Here is a 19,206-nt window from a genome sequence, read left to right as displayed (position 1 = left end):
GTATCAAGACTGATTTACAGTCGGTGAACCTTTGGTTTACACAATCTGTGACCTGTTCTTCGACTATTTTTGTTTAATGTTCCAACAATATGGACCCAGATTCCCTTGCTTGGGATCTTTTAATGAACAACATATAAGAGATGACAACCGGAGGGTGCAAGATGACCAGATTTTGGTGTTGTTAACTGAATCGAGTGCCAACAACCTCTGATTCATTGAGAATGAATAACGAGGGTGCAACCATTGTTCCTAGAACAGAATCTTTCTCAATTTTTCGACTGATCGAAAATTGGATTGCGAGCTTTTCTCAGTCTTTCTCATCTTTCATTGCTTATCTAATAGTTGATGAAATATGGTTAGTTTGTTTCAACTATATTTATTGGGGACCATATGTCACTCGTGTACTTCATCACTTGGAAATATGTCTGAATCGAATAGGTCCTCAAGAATGAAGAATGACAGCTGATTTTCAAGGATAAGCAAGTCAGGCCATACATCATTTCCCATCTTCGGTTTTCCATATAAAACAGTCACTTTCATCTAGCAAGGAAACATAATCACTTATGTATTTACCTTCTTCTTCGTTAAGACATTGTTCAAAGGCAATTAAATTCCTAAGTATATATAGGCTCTGTTGAATCCTCTATCACCAGATTTGGAATTTCCATAATCCCATCTTTGAATCGTATGTCAAACAAGTTGTTGTTGGAACCCAACTTAAACTGGACTCCTGCCTGGTGTGGCGGTAGTTGTATCCAAGACAGTTCAAGGCTCAAGGACCGAAATTCCCTTTTATAGTATTCATACTCCGGTTCAAGGGTCGTATGAACTCACTTGACATGAATTAGAGCCGGTTCAAAGTCACTAAATCATATTAAGAGGCCTAGAGATCAATAAATTAGACTACTAAGCGACTCACCCGCGCAATCACGCAACGAATGTAAATCATCATGCTTATAACCCCTCAAATATGAAATTGAAGGTTTCTAGCTTAGGAATTAGAGAGGTCAAGCCCCTAACTCTGTTCTGGACATACTCAAAATACATATCCTAAAGTTGACTAAGCTCCTAGACATATTTTAACCCAACAAAAATTAATATAAGCATCTATCATATGAAAATTGCATCATTACATTAAAATAAGCATTTTTTACACAAAATTTGGATTAGGGCACACAACCTAGCCCCCAACAACAAAACTACTCACTACCCATCATTAAACTAACATCAATATACATAATTTAAAGAGGAACAAAGTGAAGAGAAGTAGGGAGTAACAAGAACAAGCCACAAATTGCTATAAAACAATTATGGCTAGCCTTGGTTTATGGCTCCCCACTTTTACCCAAATTTGATGGCGATGAATCTCTTGGTGCTTGGACTTTCCCTTTGAATTGATGAAGCTTTTTAGTAGAGTAGTGAAGATTGAAAGAAATTCACGCACTTGCCACTAGCCTAGTGGTGGGTTTTTCTCTCTCTCTCTGGAATCGACTCCGTGCCCTTGAGAGTCGGTGGCACTGCTCACCCTTTATGGGGGCTTCCCTGAGCTATGTCTCAGAACTGAAGTTTCTGCCTCTTGTTTCTTCCCTTTTTTTCAGTCTCCTTCCCTTCTCCATCCATCTACCCTAATTTTCTTTCTGAACCTTAGCCCAAAAATTTCTCTAACCCATTCCTCACCACCCATCACCTTCTTTTACCCACCATCTCTCATCTCCACATCTTGTTACCCAAAATTTTTCTTTTCCTTTTCAAATCGTTACCATGGCTTGGTTCTTGTAGTGACTTCTCTCAAACGCGATTTCTTGCGTCTCATTCGGAAGATAGTGATAGCTAAATTTAAAGCTATTGATTTTCCTTATTCTCCTGCAAATATGTCAATTGTAATAGGGAAATAAGGGTCTCCCGCAGAGGATTAAGTTAAACTAAAAGCTTCAACAAAAGTCACAAAACGTGACTACAGTTCCTACTGAACAGCAGTCGAAAAACAAACTAAGAATCTAACCAAACAACCCAGAAAAAATATGAAAATTTACAGAGACGTACTAGACACACAAGCCGTCCAGCACACAAAATTTGGTGAATTTCGGAGTTCGTTTACAATATTAAATAAATACGGGAAAACAGATAACAGAACGTAAAATAAAAAAAAGCTGATCTGAGAATGGTTGAGATCAAGATAATGAAACTAGCTAGGAAGGAAGTATCCACCCCCAACAATCACACACAACACACTTTGTCTAATTTACTACCAATTAACTTAGTTGAAGACACTCAGATTGGCTCGGTACGCTTGAACACAACCTATTACTCTTTCTTACTTTGTACACTAGGCAGGAAGTGCTCTACACCTAGACTATTCCCAAGCAATGCAACCTAAAGGTACGTTTATTAGATTTAACATGCAGAGATCATTAAGTTTGAAAAGAGTTTGAGCAATCACTAAGCATCGCAAATAACTTAGAGCCTTGCTAAACCTAGGGTTTTGTTTACTTGCTAGTGAAAACTACCAATTACTTCTCTAGACAATTTGAGGAATCCAACTATTGATCCAGGCATCAAACAATCAAAGTATTAGAACCCTATCATGCATACTAAGTAGGCCTCCAAATCATACAAACATAGAATTCATCAATGAGAAATCGGTAAACAAAACCTCAACTTTATTAATTGGAAAACAAATTGAATGTCAAAGCATGTTATGGATCATGTCTAGGGGCTTCAACTGCCCCCCTAACTACTGAAAATTTAGTTACACATAATGGGAATCAAAAACACAAAGGAGTTCATGGAGAAAGAAGACAACAAAAATCAGAAAATTGGAAAATACGGATCAGCGATCGATCTCGGGCATTCCAACGATCGGTCGTTTCTGGCAAGGTTGTAGTTCTTCTTCTTCTCCAGCTCTTGTGCGTCTATGCTCTTTCGTATGTGAGATGGTCCCTTTCTTAAATGTCCAAGGAGAGATTTTATTCAATTTGTAACTCTTTCCTTCTTTCCTTTTGGGACTCTAACTCCTTGGTTAATGTTCTGATTGATTTAGGAGTCATTGACATCCTTCTATCCAATAGGAGGAGCCAAGAGAATTAATTGCTGAATATCTTTTCCTCCATGTTGCCTTAAGCTTCCTTGATTCATCAAGAGTCCACAATTCTCCATTATTTGCACATATCTCCTTCCTTTTGCTCTTATTTCTTTCCTTACTTTGAAAAACCTAATAAACATAAAAACAACTAAATTAACCAGAAAATAAGATAAACTAACAAAGTAAATATGGGAATTATCAACATTATTATCGCATAATTACGCTCCTATCAGATAGGTAGAGCTTTGGTGCGCGTGCATGCACCACCTCCTTCTATGTTCTATTTTCGGGGTCTATTGGCTCGTCGTGTTTTGGGTTTCGTTTGCTTAGATTTGTTCTTAGAGTTGTGGCTGCAAATCTCTTGTTATGGTGCAGATTTCTACTCCGGAGATGATGATAATTCTGTGTTTAGATCATCTGTTTTTTTTTTTTCTTCCCATTTTCAGGGTTATTTTGATCGGGCTTTGGTGCATGGGTCTCTTTACAAGCTGCAATTTTGGAGCTCCATATACAAATTCAACTACGACGGCCATGGTGGACGTTGGTGGTGTTGGATTTGTGGCGGCTAAAGAGGATGTGAAGTATAGAATTAGAGTTTTCTTTTGTTTTTTAATTTTAGTTGGGCCTCTTACTGTTTGATTAGGCTCTGACTTTTGTGTACTTTATTTTCTATTGGGCTTTTTTATTAGGTTTGTATAAGTTATTTTAGAATGCCTATTAAATTAAGATTGACTGAGATTGGGTTGTGTACATAAAATGGTCACTACTAATCTCTTTTTCAAGGCCTTTTAATGTAATTTTCCATAATAAAATCTCAATTTACCGACAAAAATAAAAAAGAAGAAAAAAAGATTGAAAGAAAATATAAAGTGGGTATGGTGGTGTGGTTCTCGGTGGGGAAAAGAAAAGATAAAAATGGAGAGTTTGGGTGTTGCTATTTGTACCCAGCAAAGTTCTTAGTGTACCCAGCAACACAATTATTGTTCTTAGTTTTCCATTTTTACCCCTTATTTAAATTTAAAAAAAAAAAACAGAAAAAGAAGAGAAAAACCTACACCCCGCCATCGTGAGTCTGTCTCTTCCTCCCCATATTGCTCGTACAGAGGTTTCTACTTTTGTTGCTGCTGCTGCTTTTTTTTTTTTTTTTTTTTGCTTTTTTCTTTCTTTCTTTCTAAGGTGAAATTGGTTCTTCGTATGAAATTTTACTTATGTCGTTGTTAACATTAGTTTGGACATACAAGATATACATATATGTGATTGATTCAGTTAGAAAAATGAATCAATAACAATATATGAAACTATGAAATTAAAAATGAGAGGTGAGAGATAGAAGTGGAGCAACCAAGTTGCTGGTTTTAAAACTTAGATTGCTTAATCTAGATCTCCAAGATTAGAGAAAAAGAGAAAACCGAAAAGAAGAAGGGAATATAGAGAAAGAAAAAGAAGAATAAAAAAGGATGAAGAGGAACAAAGGTGTCGGAGTGCAGGTGCAACTTTTTTTTGATGGAGAGGGCAGGTGCAGCTCTTTTGATTAATAGAGTGCAGGTGCAGTTACTATTATGGCTGCTTTTGTTTTTCTATTTTCAGTTTATTAAAAAAAGGGTACTATGGGAAATAAGGAGTAAAAACTATGTTGCTGGGTGTAAAAAGATTTTTGCTGGGTACATTTAGAAAGACCCAAATGGAATCTGGTAGTTTGTGGCGCTGTAGGATGAGGTGAAATCGTGAAAGAGAATAGGTTGGGGTCTGCGTGTTAAAAGGAGAGAGAATAGCCAGATGATATCAATGGATTAAATGGGGTGAGTGGTTCATGATCGCTGAGAGTTTGAAAAGGGATGGACTGCCACGTGGTAGCATTTGAGTGGACAAGGCGAGAAGAATGAGACACATAAACTGATAAAAGAAGAAGAAAAATGAAAGAGCACTTGTAGCTCTATGTTGCTAATTAAACATTTGTTTAATTTTCAAATCTCCACCATTTTTTTTCCCTTCCTTCTTTTTCTTCTCTTCTTCTTTTTCTTTCCGCCTTTCCCCGAGCTCAAGCCAATGATTTTCACATATTTGCTTGCATTGAGCAGTTGACTATTGTTAACTTTCCGTCTTTTGTCGATAACTCCAATTTACTTCATTTTTGCATTTCTTCCGAAATCCACGACTCCGCTTATTTACTACAAAATAAATAAAAGTACATTAATTAATAATAATTGATTTGAGGATTAACTTATTTATAGTGTTTTAGATACAATTACACGTATAAAAATACGTGTAATCAACACATAACTATCATTGAGATAATTAACACTAATTGTATGATTTACTTGGAATAATGGGGTTGTATTGTGAATCAAATCTTGTAGTTCAACATGTAATCTGAAATGTTGAATATTTGAGAATCCTATAGCTATTTACTTATGGTAAGTAGTATATGGTATGTCGTAAGGAAATCTATAGAGAATATATTGCTTAGATATTCTTTATGGAGAATATCACAAATGGTCATTGAACTTTGATATGTTTGACACTTTGGTCATTGACTTTTCAAATATATCACTTTAGTTACTCAAGTTTAATTCCGTCATTCAGTTTAATACAACAGTTAACTTTACTGTCAAAATCAAGTAAATAACACATCATCTAAGGACATTTTTGTCAAAACCAACAATTCTCAAGACTTTCTCTTCCCTTGCATCTAATCGTTTTTAGAAGGCAAGGTCAATTAGTGTTTAGGTAAGGTCTAGGACTAGAAGAAACAGAGGAGATGTTTTTTACTCCAATGAGCATTACTTCGAACAACATCTTCTGCTCAACCTTTTAGGTCTTCATATTGAGCTAGATGTATTTTTTATTTAGTCTTCTTGATCACTTGATGTAATTATCTCCTCTTTGGGTTTCTATCAATGGAGGTTTCTCAATAAAAAAAAAATGTCTAATCCATAATCGCAAATTCCCAAAATCTATATAAAGTATACTCATACCCATCCGGCCATCCCTATACTTGGAGAGCTCAGCAACATTCAACCTGAAGCCCAGAAAAGCCAAAGACCATAATCTGCATAATGAGTTGCTAAATCACCCTTCACTACCAGAACACAGAACTTAATCCGCGATTTGGATTGAGAAAATCTAATAATTTTTTATCTCTCTGTCAAATTTTAACTTTGGCTTCCTGGTGGGAATCGTTTCATTGATTCCAGTCCTCATCATTGGTTCTCTATTTGGGTGTATTTATGAATAAATCTTTACATGCATGTTTGTTGGATCTGATTAGGCAAAAGGGAATAATCACACATATGACTATAATTGATTCCAGTCCTCATCATTGATTCATTCTTGCTTTAAATCTTCTCGTGTATCATAGAGTGAGAGCGTTCGTCAAGTTTTTGAATAGTATTTGAGCGCCTCTGCGGCTCAGCAAGCAACGTACCTTCTTATTCAAGATAGTCGTCCGCTTACACTCCTGTCCTTGCTATTGCCATTGCACCAATTTGGGGAGTTCTACGTACTCAATGTTGAGAATCAAATTTTTTTAAAAAAAAAATTAAATTTTTTTTTTTAAAAAAGACGAAGAAATTAAAATGGAAGAACTAGATGAACAAATTTCTTTTTTGGGAGATTTGACCAAAATATCCTCAATAGTAATGGCGTGTAATAGAAGATTTAACGGCAATGACTAAAGTGAATGGCGGAATTAAACTTGAGTGACTAAAGTGATATATTTGAAAAGTCAGTGATCAAAGTGTTGAACAAGTCAAAGTTCAGTGACCATTTGTGATATTCTCTCTATATCATCTTTGCAGGTTCTCTATATAAAGGCACTGGTCCCTGCTTTCACTATCACCAAGAATACAGAACCTTAACCAATAGATAGAAACTCAATCTTAGTGAAAATCAGAAGATCTCAGCCCCAATTTCATGGACAACATGAACTTTCAAGATTAGTCTTCTTATCTAATATGTCTGGCATAAATATTAGCATGTAATTGTATCTAAAGTATTTGTCATTGATCCTTAATTGTTGTAGTTTACATTTACAGTTTCTCTAATGATGGAAAACTCAATTGCTATCTTCTTTCCATACTCGAGTGTAGCTTGAGATTCGGGTGCTATGATTGTGGGACGTAAATATGTGTATTTTGCGTCTAAGTAATTAAAAAGGGTGAAATGCCTCTATGCTTAGGTCAATTGGATAAAGCACGTTTGTGAACCTATAATACTTGTGTGGATTGCTACACCCAATAAGTACTCTACCATGCCTTAGCAATAATGTCGTGGAATGGTACATTTGTGGTACGGTGCTCGGATTTTGTACTTCAAAACATGACCCGATTACAATGTCAGGTCTATAAAGAACTGGATTCAAAACAGCTTCACGGCCGATTTCCCAGCCTGCTGTCCCTGCGGTTCCACCGTTAATAATCAACACTTCACCATTTGGGAGCAATGTCATATGACCCATGACTCTAGCCAGTGGCATAGTCTCCACACAACCCACTCTGGATTCGGGTTAGTTATTTTGATCCGAGCACAAGTCCTTAAAGCTCCTACAAAAGTGTCATTCACTGCTTGGATATAAGACCCTTTGTGAGCTCCACCACATATCAAAACCTCGGTTTCCACAAGTTGAGCTTGTAAGTTCTTCAATGGCAGCAAAACCGCTGAACCGGTTCTCAGATAAGACCTCAGTTCCCCACAGGTATCTGAGGGTACATTTTAACAATGTTGTTGGTAACATAATCAAGCAATATATCTCGATTATTGGCAAAAATGAATAGGTTTCCATCGATGTTGAGGAAAGCAAATGGATATAGATTGTTTTCCACGTAAGGGTCATAGGTCTTGAGAAGGAATGGAAAATTGTACACGTTCTAAGTAGATTTAGTTTTGGGATAAAACTTGTAGTTGAATTGTCCTCGGTCGCCGATAATGATCTCTCGGCCATCTGGCAGAATGTCATTGGCTGAGTACCATCGCTGAACTGATAAACCGTACTTAATCTCATTCCAATCACAATCCGGACAGGACTCGAAAAATCTGACCCTACGTTCTCCGTCATTGTAACCACCAATCTGAACTAGACAATAGTCCGGCATTGTCAAGCCAGAGGAGAACCAGGCATTGGTTTGCACCATAAAAGGTCGAATGGAATTGTTAGAAACGTCGTATTTAGCTGAATATATGCTGCAGTTGAAATATGAGCGCAATTCAATGTCGTCGACGTCCAAGCGGCATTTCCCATCGGGGAGTGAGAGGTTGGATACCCCGAAGTCGATGCGGTCGAAAATAAAGACGTGATCAGTGTGGAGTAGTTGCATGTGCATTGCCAAAATGCCAATGCTCTCTCTTGCAGCAGTTGCCACTAGCCACCGACTGCTTCGCTTAGGAGGAAATGTGATGAGAAAAGGAAAGCAAGGACTAGAGTTGGATGCATTAATATTAGTTGCTAGCTTTTTTTTTGTGGTCTGTGCATTGGTGTTGAAATCTGAGCATATCTAGCTTTTTAAATTTAGGGAGCTAGAAAGCTACGAACAGTACTTCACAACAACTTCACGTGTGTTAGCCAAGTAGCCACCCTCAAATATAAGGGGTACAAGTAATAGTATAGAGATTTAAGAAATGTTGTCGAACCCACAAGGATTAGCTTTCTTTCACTAGCTAGGGTGTGAACCTAAGGAGAGCTAGAATATGCAAATGTACAATTACGAACCTAGAATCACAAGGAAATTTAGGCTCATGGTGAGTATGTTCAAAATGGAGTAGTGATTTGATTTTGGTTTTTGAATGTAGTTTTGATTTGAAATAACTAGATGCTCAAATGTAAATTAAATTACTCTAAACTAAACTAGTGATCAAATGGATGAAAGTTAGGATTTAGATTGTCTACCACTAACCTCCCTTGCAAGTATTAAACTATTAATGCATTTCAATATGAATGATGTTAAATTAATTAACCAATTTCTCTCCTTGCATCCTTCTCAGGTATAACAAGGGACATGCTCCTTTTGTAACATCAATCAACCCCTCTCGGGTGTAGTACTTAACTACTTAAGTGATGTATTTCAATCTGGTTAGGTATCTAGTGCATTACCCTAAGTGCATAAAGTTTTGAGGTGAAGAAATCATGCAAACCAACCAAGCTTATCTCTAAGTGATTGTAATTCACAACTCATACATGCACACGTAGTGTGCTTTCATGCTTTAACAATCAAAGGTTACCAATCTCTAAACATTATATCATGACATAACAAACACACATACTCAAAGTGGTAAAGTCTAAGTATATGCATTCAACTCTTGAACTAGCATGTAGGCTTGTTAAAGAAAATTGCATCACATCATATTATAACATCAATTTATACAAGATTGGCTAGGGCTTTCAACCTTAGCCCCAACAAAGTACTACTCACTCATAATTACATATACTAACTTCATAATCAAATTAAACACCAAAATATAATCTAGAGTAAAAGGGATAGAGTTAGTTTAGTGGTGTGTCGGATGGTCCACAAGCTCAAGTCTTGGTGGTGATGGTGGTGGTAGTGATTCCCTCTCCTTCTTGCTCTTGAAAACTTGATAATAAAAGATAGTGAAACTTGTATTATGTATTGTGTGAATAGGTGGAGTTGATGGAGAAAATGATGATAGAAAAGAGAGTGGAGAAATGATGTAGTAGTGGTGGTGTTAATGGAGGTAAAGGATAAGAAATGGTGGTGGTGATGGAGGAGATAGAGTAGTATGGATAATATGAGTATTATGAGTTTGGATTTTAGGAGGTGAAAATGAAGGTTTTGTGGAGGAGATGGAGAGAAAGAAGATGTAATGGTGTGGTATGGTGATGGTTTAGAGTGTAATGAATGGATGATTATATAGAGAAGAGAAAAATGAGTAAAATGATGATAATGGTAGTATGGAGGTAGAGTATAATAGTGGAAGTAATTATGAATATAGAAGTAATAATGATATATAATGGTAGTATGGAGGCAGAGTATGATGGTGACAGTAATGATGATAGTAGAAATAATGATTATAGTGGCAGTATGGAGATGGAGTATGATAGTATAAGTAATGATGATAGTGGAAGTAACGATGATGGTAGTAGTATGAAGGTGGAGTATGATAGTAGAAGTAATGAAGATAATGGACTTTTGGGTAATAAGGAGTAATTGGAACCAAAAGGTAATTTGGAATTTGGTTAAGATAGAATGATGGTAAATAAATGTAATTGAATAGATGCTATGGTACTCATCCTCCTTGCTCCTCCATGAATATGACCGAAAAATACATGGCATCACAGTGAGTGGTGGTGCACCGCTACTTGTGGTGGTTCGCCGGAATTTGAAATTTAACATTTTGCTCTACATTTGACCGTCATTCTTCCTAGCTCCAATTCTCCACTTCGATCAAAGCCAAAAATTGATGTTTTCTTCACTCTTGCAATATTCCTAGATAAATAAGAAAATGATTTAGTGAAAACTAAAATAGACTAAAAAACAAGTTAAATTTAACATTTACATAAATGCATATATATGTAAATTATGGTCTAACAACGTGCATGGCAGATTGGTAGGCCTCATATATAGGATCGAAAAGTTTTTGTTTACAAAAAAATCATCATTATTTTAAATTCGGATAGGATATCTGTCAGAGACAATTAGATACCATACGCGCGCCCGAGCTAGATAGCCTCTGAGTTACATCATTTCTTTGCTGGTCTGCACATGCTACAGTCTATAGATCAAAAATTATAGATTGACCTCCATCCCCTTGTGATTGATAGTTGCATGGCACTGAGAATACTGTGATGCTCATTTTCTATGTAACTAACCAAGTAACGCATGTTTATAAAGTTCGATATTCCGGACTTTGTTGTTTGTTTTGTTTCGTGACCGAATTGGGGAAAGTTAGTGAGTGATACAAACAATGATTCAGGTGGTTTAGCTAGTGGTCGAGAACGAATTGAGACTTTGATGGATAAAGGACAAAAGAAAGGCGACAAGGACTTCACCAGCTAGTGTTTTGCATAGAGATTTTATGTCTGAATATTCGATGAGCTAAGGCTAGCTGCTTGGAGATACAGGAGACGATTATGTTGACGTCTTGATGAAAATATCGTTTAACTGACCCAAAGAATAGAAATAAAGCGTTCTCCTTTCAAAAAGACAAAAAGAAAAAAGAAATGTTTTATTCTCAACAAAAAAAAAAACAACTTTCTTGTTTTGGAAACCCATTTACGTTCATATATATGCTGAGCCCATTATGGGGGCACAACCCAACCATGTACGAGTAAATTGAATAGCCCAGGCCAATATATGTGACACCTACCCAACCATGTTGGATTGTAATGAGACGGTCTACCAAACGTTCACTTGGAATCGCCCAGTCCAAAATATGTGACACCTACTGAACATATTCACCGTTAAACCGTCTCTAATAATGGTGTTAACCAAAGTGAAAGTTACCAAAATAAATATAGATTAACCAAATAAATTGGAAGCTCTTGCCCAAGACGTTTGCTAGCTTTAAGAATTTCAGACTAGGCTTCTTTCTTCTTCTTTTTTTGTTATATTTAAAGCTAATCAATCCCCAACTTCCTCACCTTATTTTCAAACTAACTAGTCTAAGACAATAATATTACCAAATTAAAATCTTGTTCAACTTCTTGGCGCATTTTATGTCATTGTTCAAGATATTCACATTCTATCAAGATAGTTTACTCAAATTTCTTTCTCGCACTTATTCAACTTTTTTTTTCTTTTTCTTCTCGCACTTATTCAACTTCTTAGCGCATTTATGTCATTGTTCAAGAAATTCACCTTCTATCAAGATAGTTTACTCAAATTTCTTTCTCGCATGTATTTAGAAAGCAGATTTTGTAGCAGATCAAATTACTTATCAGAGTCATTTGTGTTCTTCTGATAAGCGTTGGGTACATTCTCTTCCCGTGTAGCTGATAGATCAACAAGGGGAGCCGGGAGGGATGCCCGGGAATTTTTGTTTATAGTTTTCTTTGGTTTGTTTGTTTTAATATCGAAAAAGAAGAGTAGAATCTTGTCTCAACGTGAACTTGTGACGAAAAGCTAAGCTATTGCAGCCTTAAATAGCCAAACCTTAACCTAGTGTAGGGAACATTTAGATGTCACCTATTGGGGAAGATGGGAGGTGGTTTAATCGGGCAGTACTTTATGAAGGGCCCAAATGCTCACAGAGAGACCCGTGATCTTTTGGATCTTGATTGACAAGGCCTCAACTCGGGTTGTGCTTATTGTGAGTCAGTGACACACTAGAAGCCATCCTTCCCAGAACACCAACGCTCTATCTGCTTCCTTTTACTTTTCGAAATTGACAAATTAATCATGCATGTTCTCAAATGGCTGCAGTATTCTTTATTAACCATCTCCACTCTAAGAGCAAGTGCACCCGTAGTCAAGAAAAGGCAAAGTCGAGAAGTCAAGAATTCGACCAGTCAAGCTACTATTCACTGCCACTGGACATAGGTTTACACCCGTTGTTTTTCGTGTCCGGTCAACACTGTTCACGTAATTCACTGTTCATATTACTGTTCACGTAGTTCACCATTGGATTTAGCTGAGCACATTACTGTTCATATATTACTGTTCACTGTTTCTGTTCGCATTTACTGTTCACTGTTCATATTACTGTTCACATTGGAATCAAAATCACTTAAGAAGCCAACCCAGCGCTGCCAAGTGTCCTGCCTCTTTGCTTTTCTTCCTGACGTCACCCACGTTCCTCACAATATCAAGCTGGCAGCTCCATGACTTTGGGCAAGAAAAAAGTCACAGACTTGCCCTTTTTTTTTACCTCAGTCATGCAAAGCCAAGCTTTGCCCAGTCAAGCTTGGGCCGGTGGAAAGTTGTTTTCTGCAAAGCCCGGTCACCACGTCAAGATTCCTCCTTTTTGCCCGGGCAATCCACCACCGGTGGACTTGCTCTAATAAGCCAAATCCCCTCCCTCTATTATCTATCAGCTCTGGCAAATTGAAGACAGACTTATTTAGTTTCTTATTATTCACATGAATGTCATGTGTAGTGGTAACCAGCATACAGTAGCGTCACACTTGTCTAACAAATAAAACAGTTTTGTCTACCATATGACGAATGTAGTCCCAAAAAGACTCGAGTACATGGTTGTTTCCGGCGATAATATATTGTGAAGGATTCATCTTACGTATGTACAAAAGTGCAGGCATAATAGGAACTAGGAACTGGTTTATCCATGCCCATGCCACTTGAGGTTGAGGGGAGTATTTATTTCCTTTTGGACATACGTAATGATGCGTACACTTCGCGTAGAATAGAGAGCTGATCAAGTCGTAACAGTTTAGGGTGTTAACAAATTTTGAATGTGACATATTGATCAATAGGAGCCAAAACTGACTGGGAAAGTGACTCTTATTGCAGTCCTTAGCCTTCATCTTTCTAACAAATACTAATATCAGAGAAAAAAGTTACATTGGTTTTGATGGTGAGCCAGTTGTTCATGACTAATGAAATATTCAATGCAAAAAAAGGGAATTACGTACCCAAAAAGTTAATGCATGAACTAGGTCAAAAATTATGAAAACTATATATTTCACCATCGAAGAAGCTTCCCTGGACATGGACATATTCTTCTTTAACTGCGCTATCTATACGTGCACCATTTGGCATATATAATGTTTAGTTTTATAACAAGGTAAAATTATATGCATGTCGAGGATCTTTATTGATCGTCTATAAACTTATGCAACAACGACAATACCAGTTAATTTTGATGGTAAAAGAGAAGGAAAGTTAAAGTTAAACTAATAACATACATTAACGCTTCATACTGATTGCAATTTGTGATTAGCAACCTCTTACATCGTAGTTCTTTATGATTACATGTTCTACGAGCGTGGGTTTTTTAATTTATAAATTCAATACCCATTTAGTAATCAGTAGGTTATTCCTAAAGAACAATTCTTAAGTTCATTCACCTCCATTGTCGATTAAGGCATAATAACTTTATAGTTTTCAAATCCGACCATTCATGTTGTATAACGTAATACAAAGATTAACTCTGTAAAAAACCAATCAAATTGAAGACCTTTTAGTTATTCATTTTTATGAAATACATGGACGGTTAATCATAATAGTAGTAAGTGTTGTTAGAATCATCCATTTGTTTGATTTAATTAGATAATTAAACGATTTTTGATTCGATTGATTTTTTACAGAGATGATCTTTAAATGCTTATTTAAGATATGGACCGTTGGATTATAAATTTATTAAGTAAAAGTATGTTAATCGACAATGGGGATGAACCTAAGAATTGTTCATTTCTAAAGCGTATTTTCCGAATCCAAATTTGGAGTTGGTGTATGTGTCGCTAGTGCCAAGATAATGAACTATTGGTATAGTAAAACCTGCATGTATTATTTAAAAACCTCACGAAATCAATCAAGTTAGGGATAATAGTTATTCAGACGTATGTGTCTATATATATATATATATATATTTGATTTAGATCAAACCATGAAATTATTGACAAGAATTATGAAGGAAACGAATTAATCGTGCCGACTTTATTCAGATTCACGTGCAGTATACTGTATCCAAATCTTTGATACAGTTAATACAACTTGTAATTACTGTAAGAATCGAATAACTATATACGGTAGGTTTATGTCCCCCCATCTTTGTATTTTTTTATTAATAAAATAAGAATAGGGGGACGGGCGGTGGGTTCCCAGAGTGTGACAGTCCCTTCTCCTTCGGGATTGAGGGTGAAACTTGCTCCCTACATCATCTGCTTCCGATGAACTAATATCGCCTAATCATTTATTTGATTATATATATATATATATATATATATATATATATATATATATATATATATATATATATGCGATGACAAAAAACTGAGAAAGCAACTGTACCTATACCTATATCTCTTAATTAACTTGTACTAATATATTACTGGATCTTGACCCAGATACCGTCACTTGTAATCTGCTGATGAACCACATATACAAGATAATATCCGGACGGTGCAAGATTAACTGAAGCCGGCGTCGTAACCTGAACTTCAAACTTCGAGTTCCCCAATGCTCTAACATTCTCGGAAGCAAGAACCACTAGCCTCTGGTTCATCGAGAACGAATGCGTAGTAAACGAAGGTGACACCATTGTAACAGACACCGAGTTCAGTAATATTCTCCCAGTTATCGAAAATCGAACGGCTAGCTTCTGGCCGTAACCGACCGTAACTTTTGACTGAGGTGAATAGATGCTCGGACGTATACTTGCAAATTGCGAGTCCAAGTAATTAGGAGAGAATGCTTCTAGAGCAAGTTCGGTTGGAAAAAGCACGTTTGAGAACTCGTAACGAATATGAGGGTTACTACCTCCAACAAGCACTCTACCATCACGTAGCAGTATTGCAGTGGAATGGTACATGCGTGGTATGGTGCTCGGGTTTTGTTGCTCGAACCGTGACCCGACCGCATTATCGGGTTTGTAAACAACCGGATTCAGTACCGGGTTCCGCCCGAGCTCCCACCCGGCGGTACCTGATCCGGCACCGTTGATAATTAGAACGTCACCGTTGGCTAGTAACGTCATGTCACCCATGACTCTAGCTAGAGGCATGTTCTCCACTACCCACTGCGGCTTCGGATCGGTTATCTTGATCCGAGCGCATGTCTTCAATGCTGGCACGAAAGTCCCGCTTTCGGCTTTAACATAAGAGCCTTTGGGAGCTCCACCGCAAACCAGAACCTCAGCTGCCACAGCCTGACCTTTTGAAGTCTTGAGAGGTAGCAACACCGCTGAACCGCTGCTCGGATACGACCTTGGGTCTCCACCGGGTATTGTGGGGTACGTCTTCACTGTTTTACCAGCAACATAGTCGAATAATATAGCTCTATTGTTGGCAAAGATAAAAAGATTGCCGTCAAGGTTGAGAAAGACAAAAGGGTAGAGATTGTTCTCTATGGCGCTGCCGTCACTTGTCTCAGCAAGAAAAGGTAAACTGTGCGCTTTCATTGAACCTCCACTTTTGGGGTAAAACTCGTAGTTGAACTCCCCCCGTCCGCCGATGATTATCTGCCGACCATCTGGCAGAATATGATTGGTGGCATACCATCTCCGGTTGACTAACCCGAACTCGATTTCTTTCCAGTCACAAGTAGGACAAGGGTCAAAAACCCTCACCCGTCTCTCTCCGTCGTTGAAACCTCCCGTCTGGACTAGACTTCCGCTGGGATTTACTGACCCCGAAGAGCACCACACGTCGGAGTACACAAACAGAGGACGGATTTTGTTGGACGCCACGTCGTACTCGGCGGAGTGGGCCGTGCAGTCGACTTTAAGCGCCGTGTCGTTGGGGTTGTTGCGGCAGACGCCGTTGGGGAGAGGGAGGTTGGATTTTCCGAAGTCGGTGCGGTCGAACATGACGACACGGTCGTTGTGGAGCAGCTGCATGTGCATGGCGGAAATGCCGACGCTTTTCACAAGCAGCTGCCATTTGCCGCCGGCGGAGTGGGTCAGGGGGAATAGAAAAGTGGATATGAAGAGGAATGAGAGAATGAGATGGGAAGTTGGGCACGTCTTCATAATGGGGGGATCCGATTTGTTTCTCTACTTGGCTTGTTCGTGTCAGTTCTGGTCTGTTGTTGGTCTCAGAATGATTGGTCTATCTGTGAAGCTTTGCTGCTATCTAGTATATATGCCTTGCGGTCTGTCGCCTTTATATAGTAGTCAGCTTGTGATCCGGGAGAGACGATTACAGAGAGAGAAAGGTCAAGCCACGGCCCACATGCATGCATGTAAACATGTGGGACCAAATTGGTAAAAACGACAGACCGCGCGTTGTTTTGTATCGGTTTGAAAATATAATGACCTACCGGATTTTTCAACTGTTGATTTATATTTCACCGAATTAAGAATAGAATATTAGTTGCAATTTGAATAGAGTATTTCTCGACAGAAATAACTATCTATAATATATTGTAATTAATTTTTATGACACCTATATGTATTCTTTAGACCATCTCCAATGGAGTGGTTATTTGCCACGTGGAATACCCAACGGTAACAAATAAAAGAAGAATTCACTCCAGCAGATATGTCAAATTCTACGTGGATTTGACATTCCAATTCTTATTGTCAAAATTGACAGACTCAAACTCTTCTGTCTTTTTTATTTTATTCTTTCTCTCTCCTTCTCCCTCATTCTCTCTCTCTCTCTCTCTCTCTCTATTCGCACCGAGAACCAGACCAAAGAAAAACTTCTCGTGTGATCTGCAAGGCTAAGTTCAGCCTTCAAATGCAATGACCACTTGCAATCCCAGTGCTTTACAGTGAGAAATTATAACAAACACAATAAGCTCTTTGTTCTTAGAAAACCCATGCCAAGTCAAATTTCCCCAATCTCAATAAGCTTCTTAACTTGTACAATACATTCAAGTTTCGAAAACCCAGTTCTTTGCAGCTGCTCAAACCAGCTCTTTGACCAAATTGCTCAAACCCAAGCAAATACAATCGGATCCAATACAATCACCACTTACAACAACTATCTTAGAACACCCAGATTCATCATTCAGATCCTAGCAGGAAAAAAGCAATCAATCTCAATGAGAGTACGTATAAGAATAGTTCATCCCAGTAGAACTCTGTTCATGGTTGTGCATATATGGATAGAAAGGGCAAGATAGAAATTTAGACAGAAGAGTAGAAAAAGGAGGAGATAAAGAAGAGAACTAGAAGGAGAATAAGATAGAGGAAGATGACGGGATGATGAAAGAAAAGGGAAGGAAGAATGAGGAAGAAAGTAGAAACAAAATGGGATATGCCGATCTGTGGATGAGGATAGAAAAGGAGAACAAGCAGATAGAGAAGCAAGAGAAAAACCTCTCTTGATTTTTCTTATATAATATACTCTTGAAAAATAATAAAATAATATTTAAATTTGACATATCTACTAGAGTAAAATTTTGTTAAAATGACATTTGACATATCATCCTTCAATTCAAATTTGACACAAGCATTTTAACATTGTCATTGGAGATGCTCTTAGTATTCACAGTGTTGAAATTCCAAAGTCAGAACAATTAGATTAGTTCATTATAATAAGGACTAATATATATATATATATATATATATATTACTGGTCACTCCCTGAGTCCCTGTACTTTTAGGGTGTCGACAGTTCAGTCCCTACTATCCTAATTTTAACAAATTACTTCTCAGACAATCAAATCTCACACAATGTGGTCCAAAATGACTATTTTTCCTCTCTCTCTCTCTCTCATTTTGCACATTTCAAACCAAGACATAAACACCCATTCTGCACATGCAAACAACATCGCAGTATCGCATAGCCAACCCAACTCCTCATCTTTCAAAGATTAACATCCGATTATCACCAAGTACAAAACTTTGATTCAAGGTCGGGATTATACCTAACCACGTGGTGTGGTGTGTTGGTCGAGCTGCCTAGACTGGAATCCCCAGGTCTAGAGTTCGAATCTCAGCTCCATCCCGTGGCCAGCAGATTTGAGGGACCTGGGTTAGTTAAAACACCCAATGGTTCGTGCGTCTGCGGTGCAGTGATTAGTCTGGCTATGCTGGGATACACTGCATGGGTGTGTGTGTTGGTTCTATTGACGTCTTCCACTCAAAAAAAAAAAAAAAAAAAAAAGGTCGGGATTATACCTTTGTAAATCGGAAATCAACTTCAATTGACCCAAACTCAGTTCCTAGAACTCACTGTCGAAACGGGGATGGTGATGAACTAATGATTTTCACACGCCAGTACCTCGACAAACTTCTCGATTGTTGACCTATAAATGCAGCTGAGCAAGAGACGGAGCCTAGAAAGGCTGGAGAGGTCACCGGCGTCGAAGAACACGGCGGAGCCGTAGCTACCCAAAAACGTAAACCATCAAAACTAGATCCAATTTGAAAACTAATTATACAGACTTGAAGATTATGACGAGAGGAGTGAGTTTCATATCAAATGCAGCTTAATCAGTCGCCGGAAAAACCATAAAACCGCTGGAGCAGTCGTTGTTTCTCGCCGTCGATTCTCTCTCCAAACTTAATGATTTGACTAACGGAGACCGGAGATGTGACAGCGACGA

General features: G+C 37.8%; 1 protein-coding gene and 1 pseudogene across 1 annotated transcript; both read right to left on the bottom strand.

Annotated features, from left to right (window-relative positions):
* Window positions 1-14: 14 nt before the first annotated feature.
* On the bottom strand, window positions 15-8,510 carry LOC133737932 (aldehyde oxidase GLOX-like; annotated as a pseudogene).
* A 6,411-nt stretch (window positions 8,511-14,921) lies between these two features.
* LOC133739073 (aldehyde oxidase GLOX-like) lies at window positions 14,922-16,772 on the bottom strand. Its single transcript, XM_062166787.1, has one exon. It carries the CDS (start codon window positions 16,676-16,678, stop codon window positions 15,038-15,040), a length of 1,641 nt encoding a protein of 546 aa, XP_062022771.1. The 5' UTR covers window positions 16,679-16,772; the 3' UTR covers window positions 14,922-15,037.
* Between the last annotated feature and the right edge of the window lie 2,434 nt (window positions 16,773-19,206).

The sequence above is a fragment of the Rosa rugosa genome, chromosome 3, assembly GCF_958449725.1.
Source record: "Rosa rugosa chromosome 3, drRosRugo1.1, whole genome shotgun sequence".
NCBI lineage: Eukaryota > Viridiplantae > Streptophyta > Magnoliopsida > Rosales > Rosaceae > Rosa > Rosa rugosa.
Note: the sequence above shows the minus strand (reverse complement) of the source record. Positions and strands in the feature narration are given on the sequence as shown.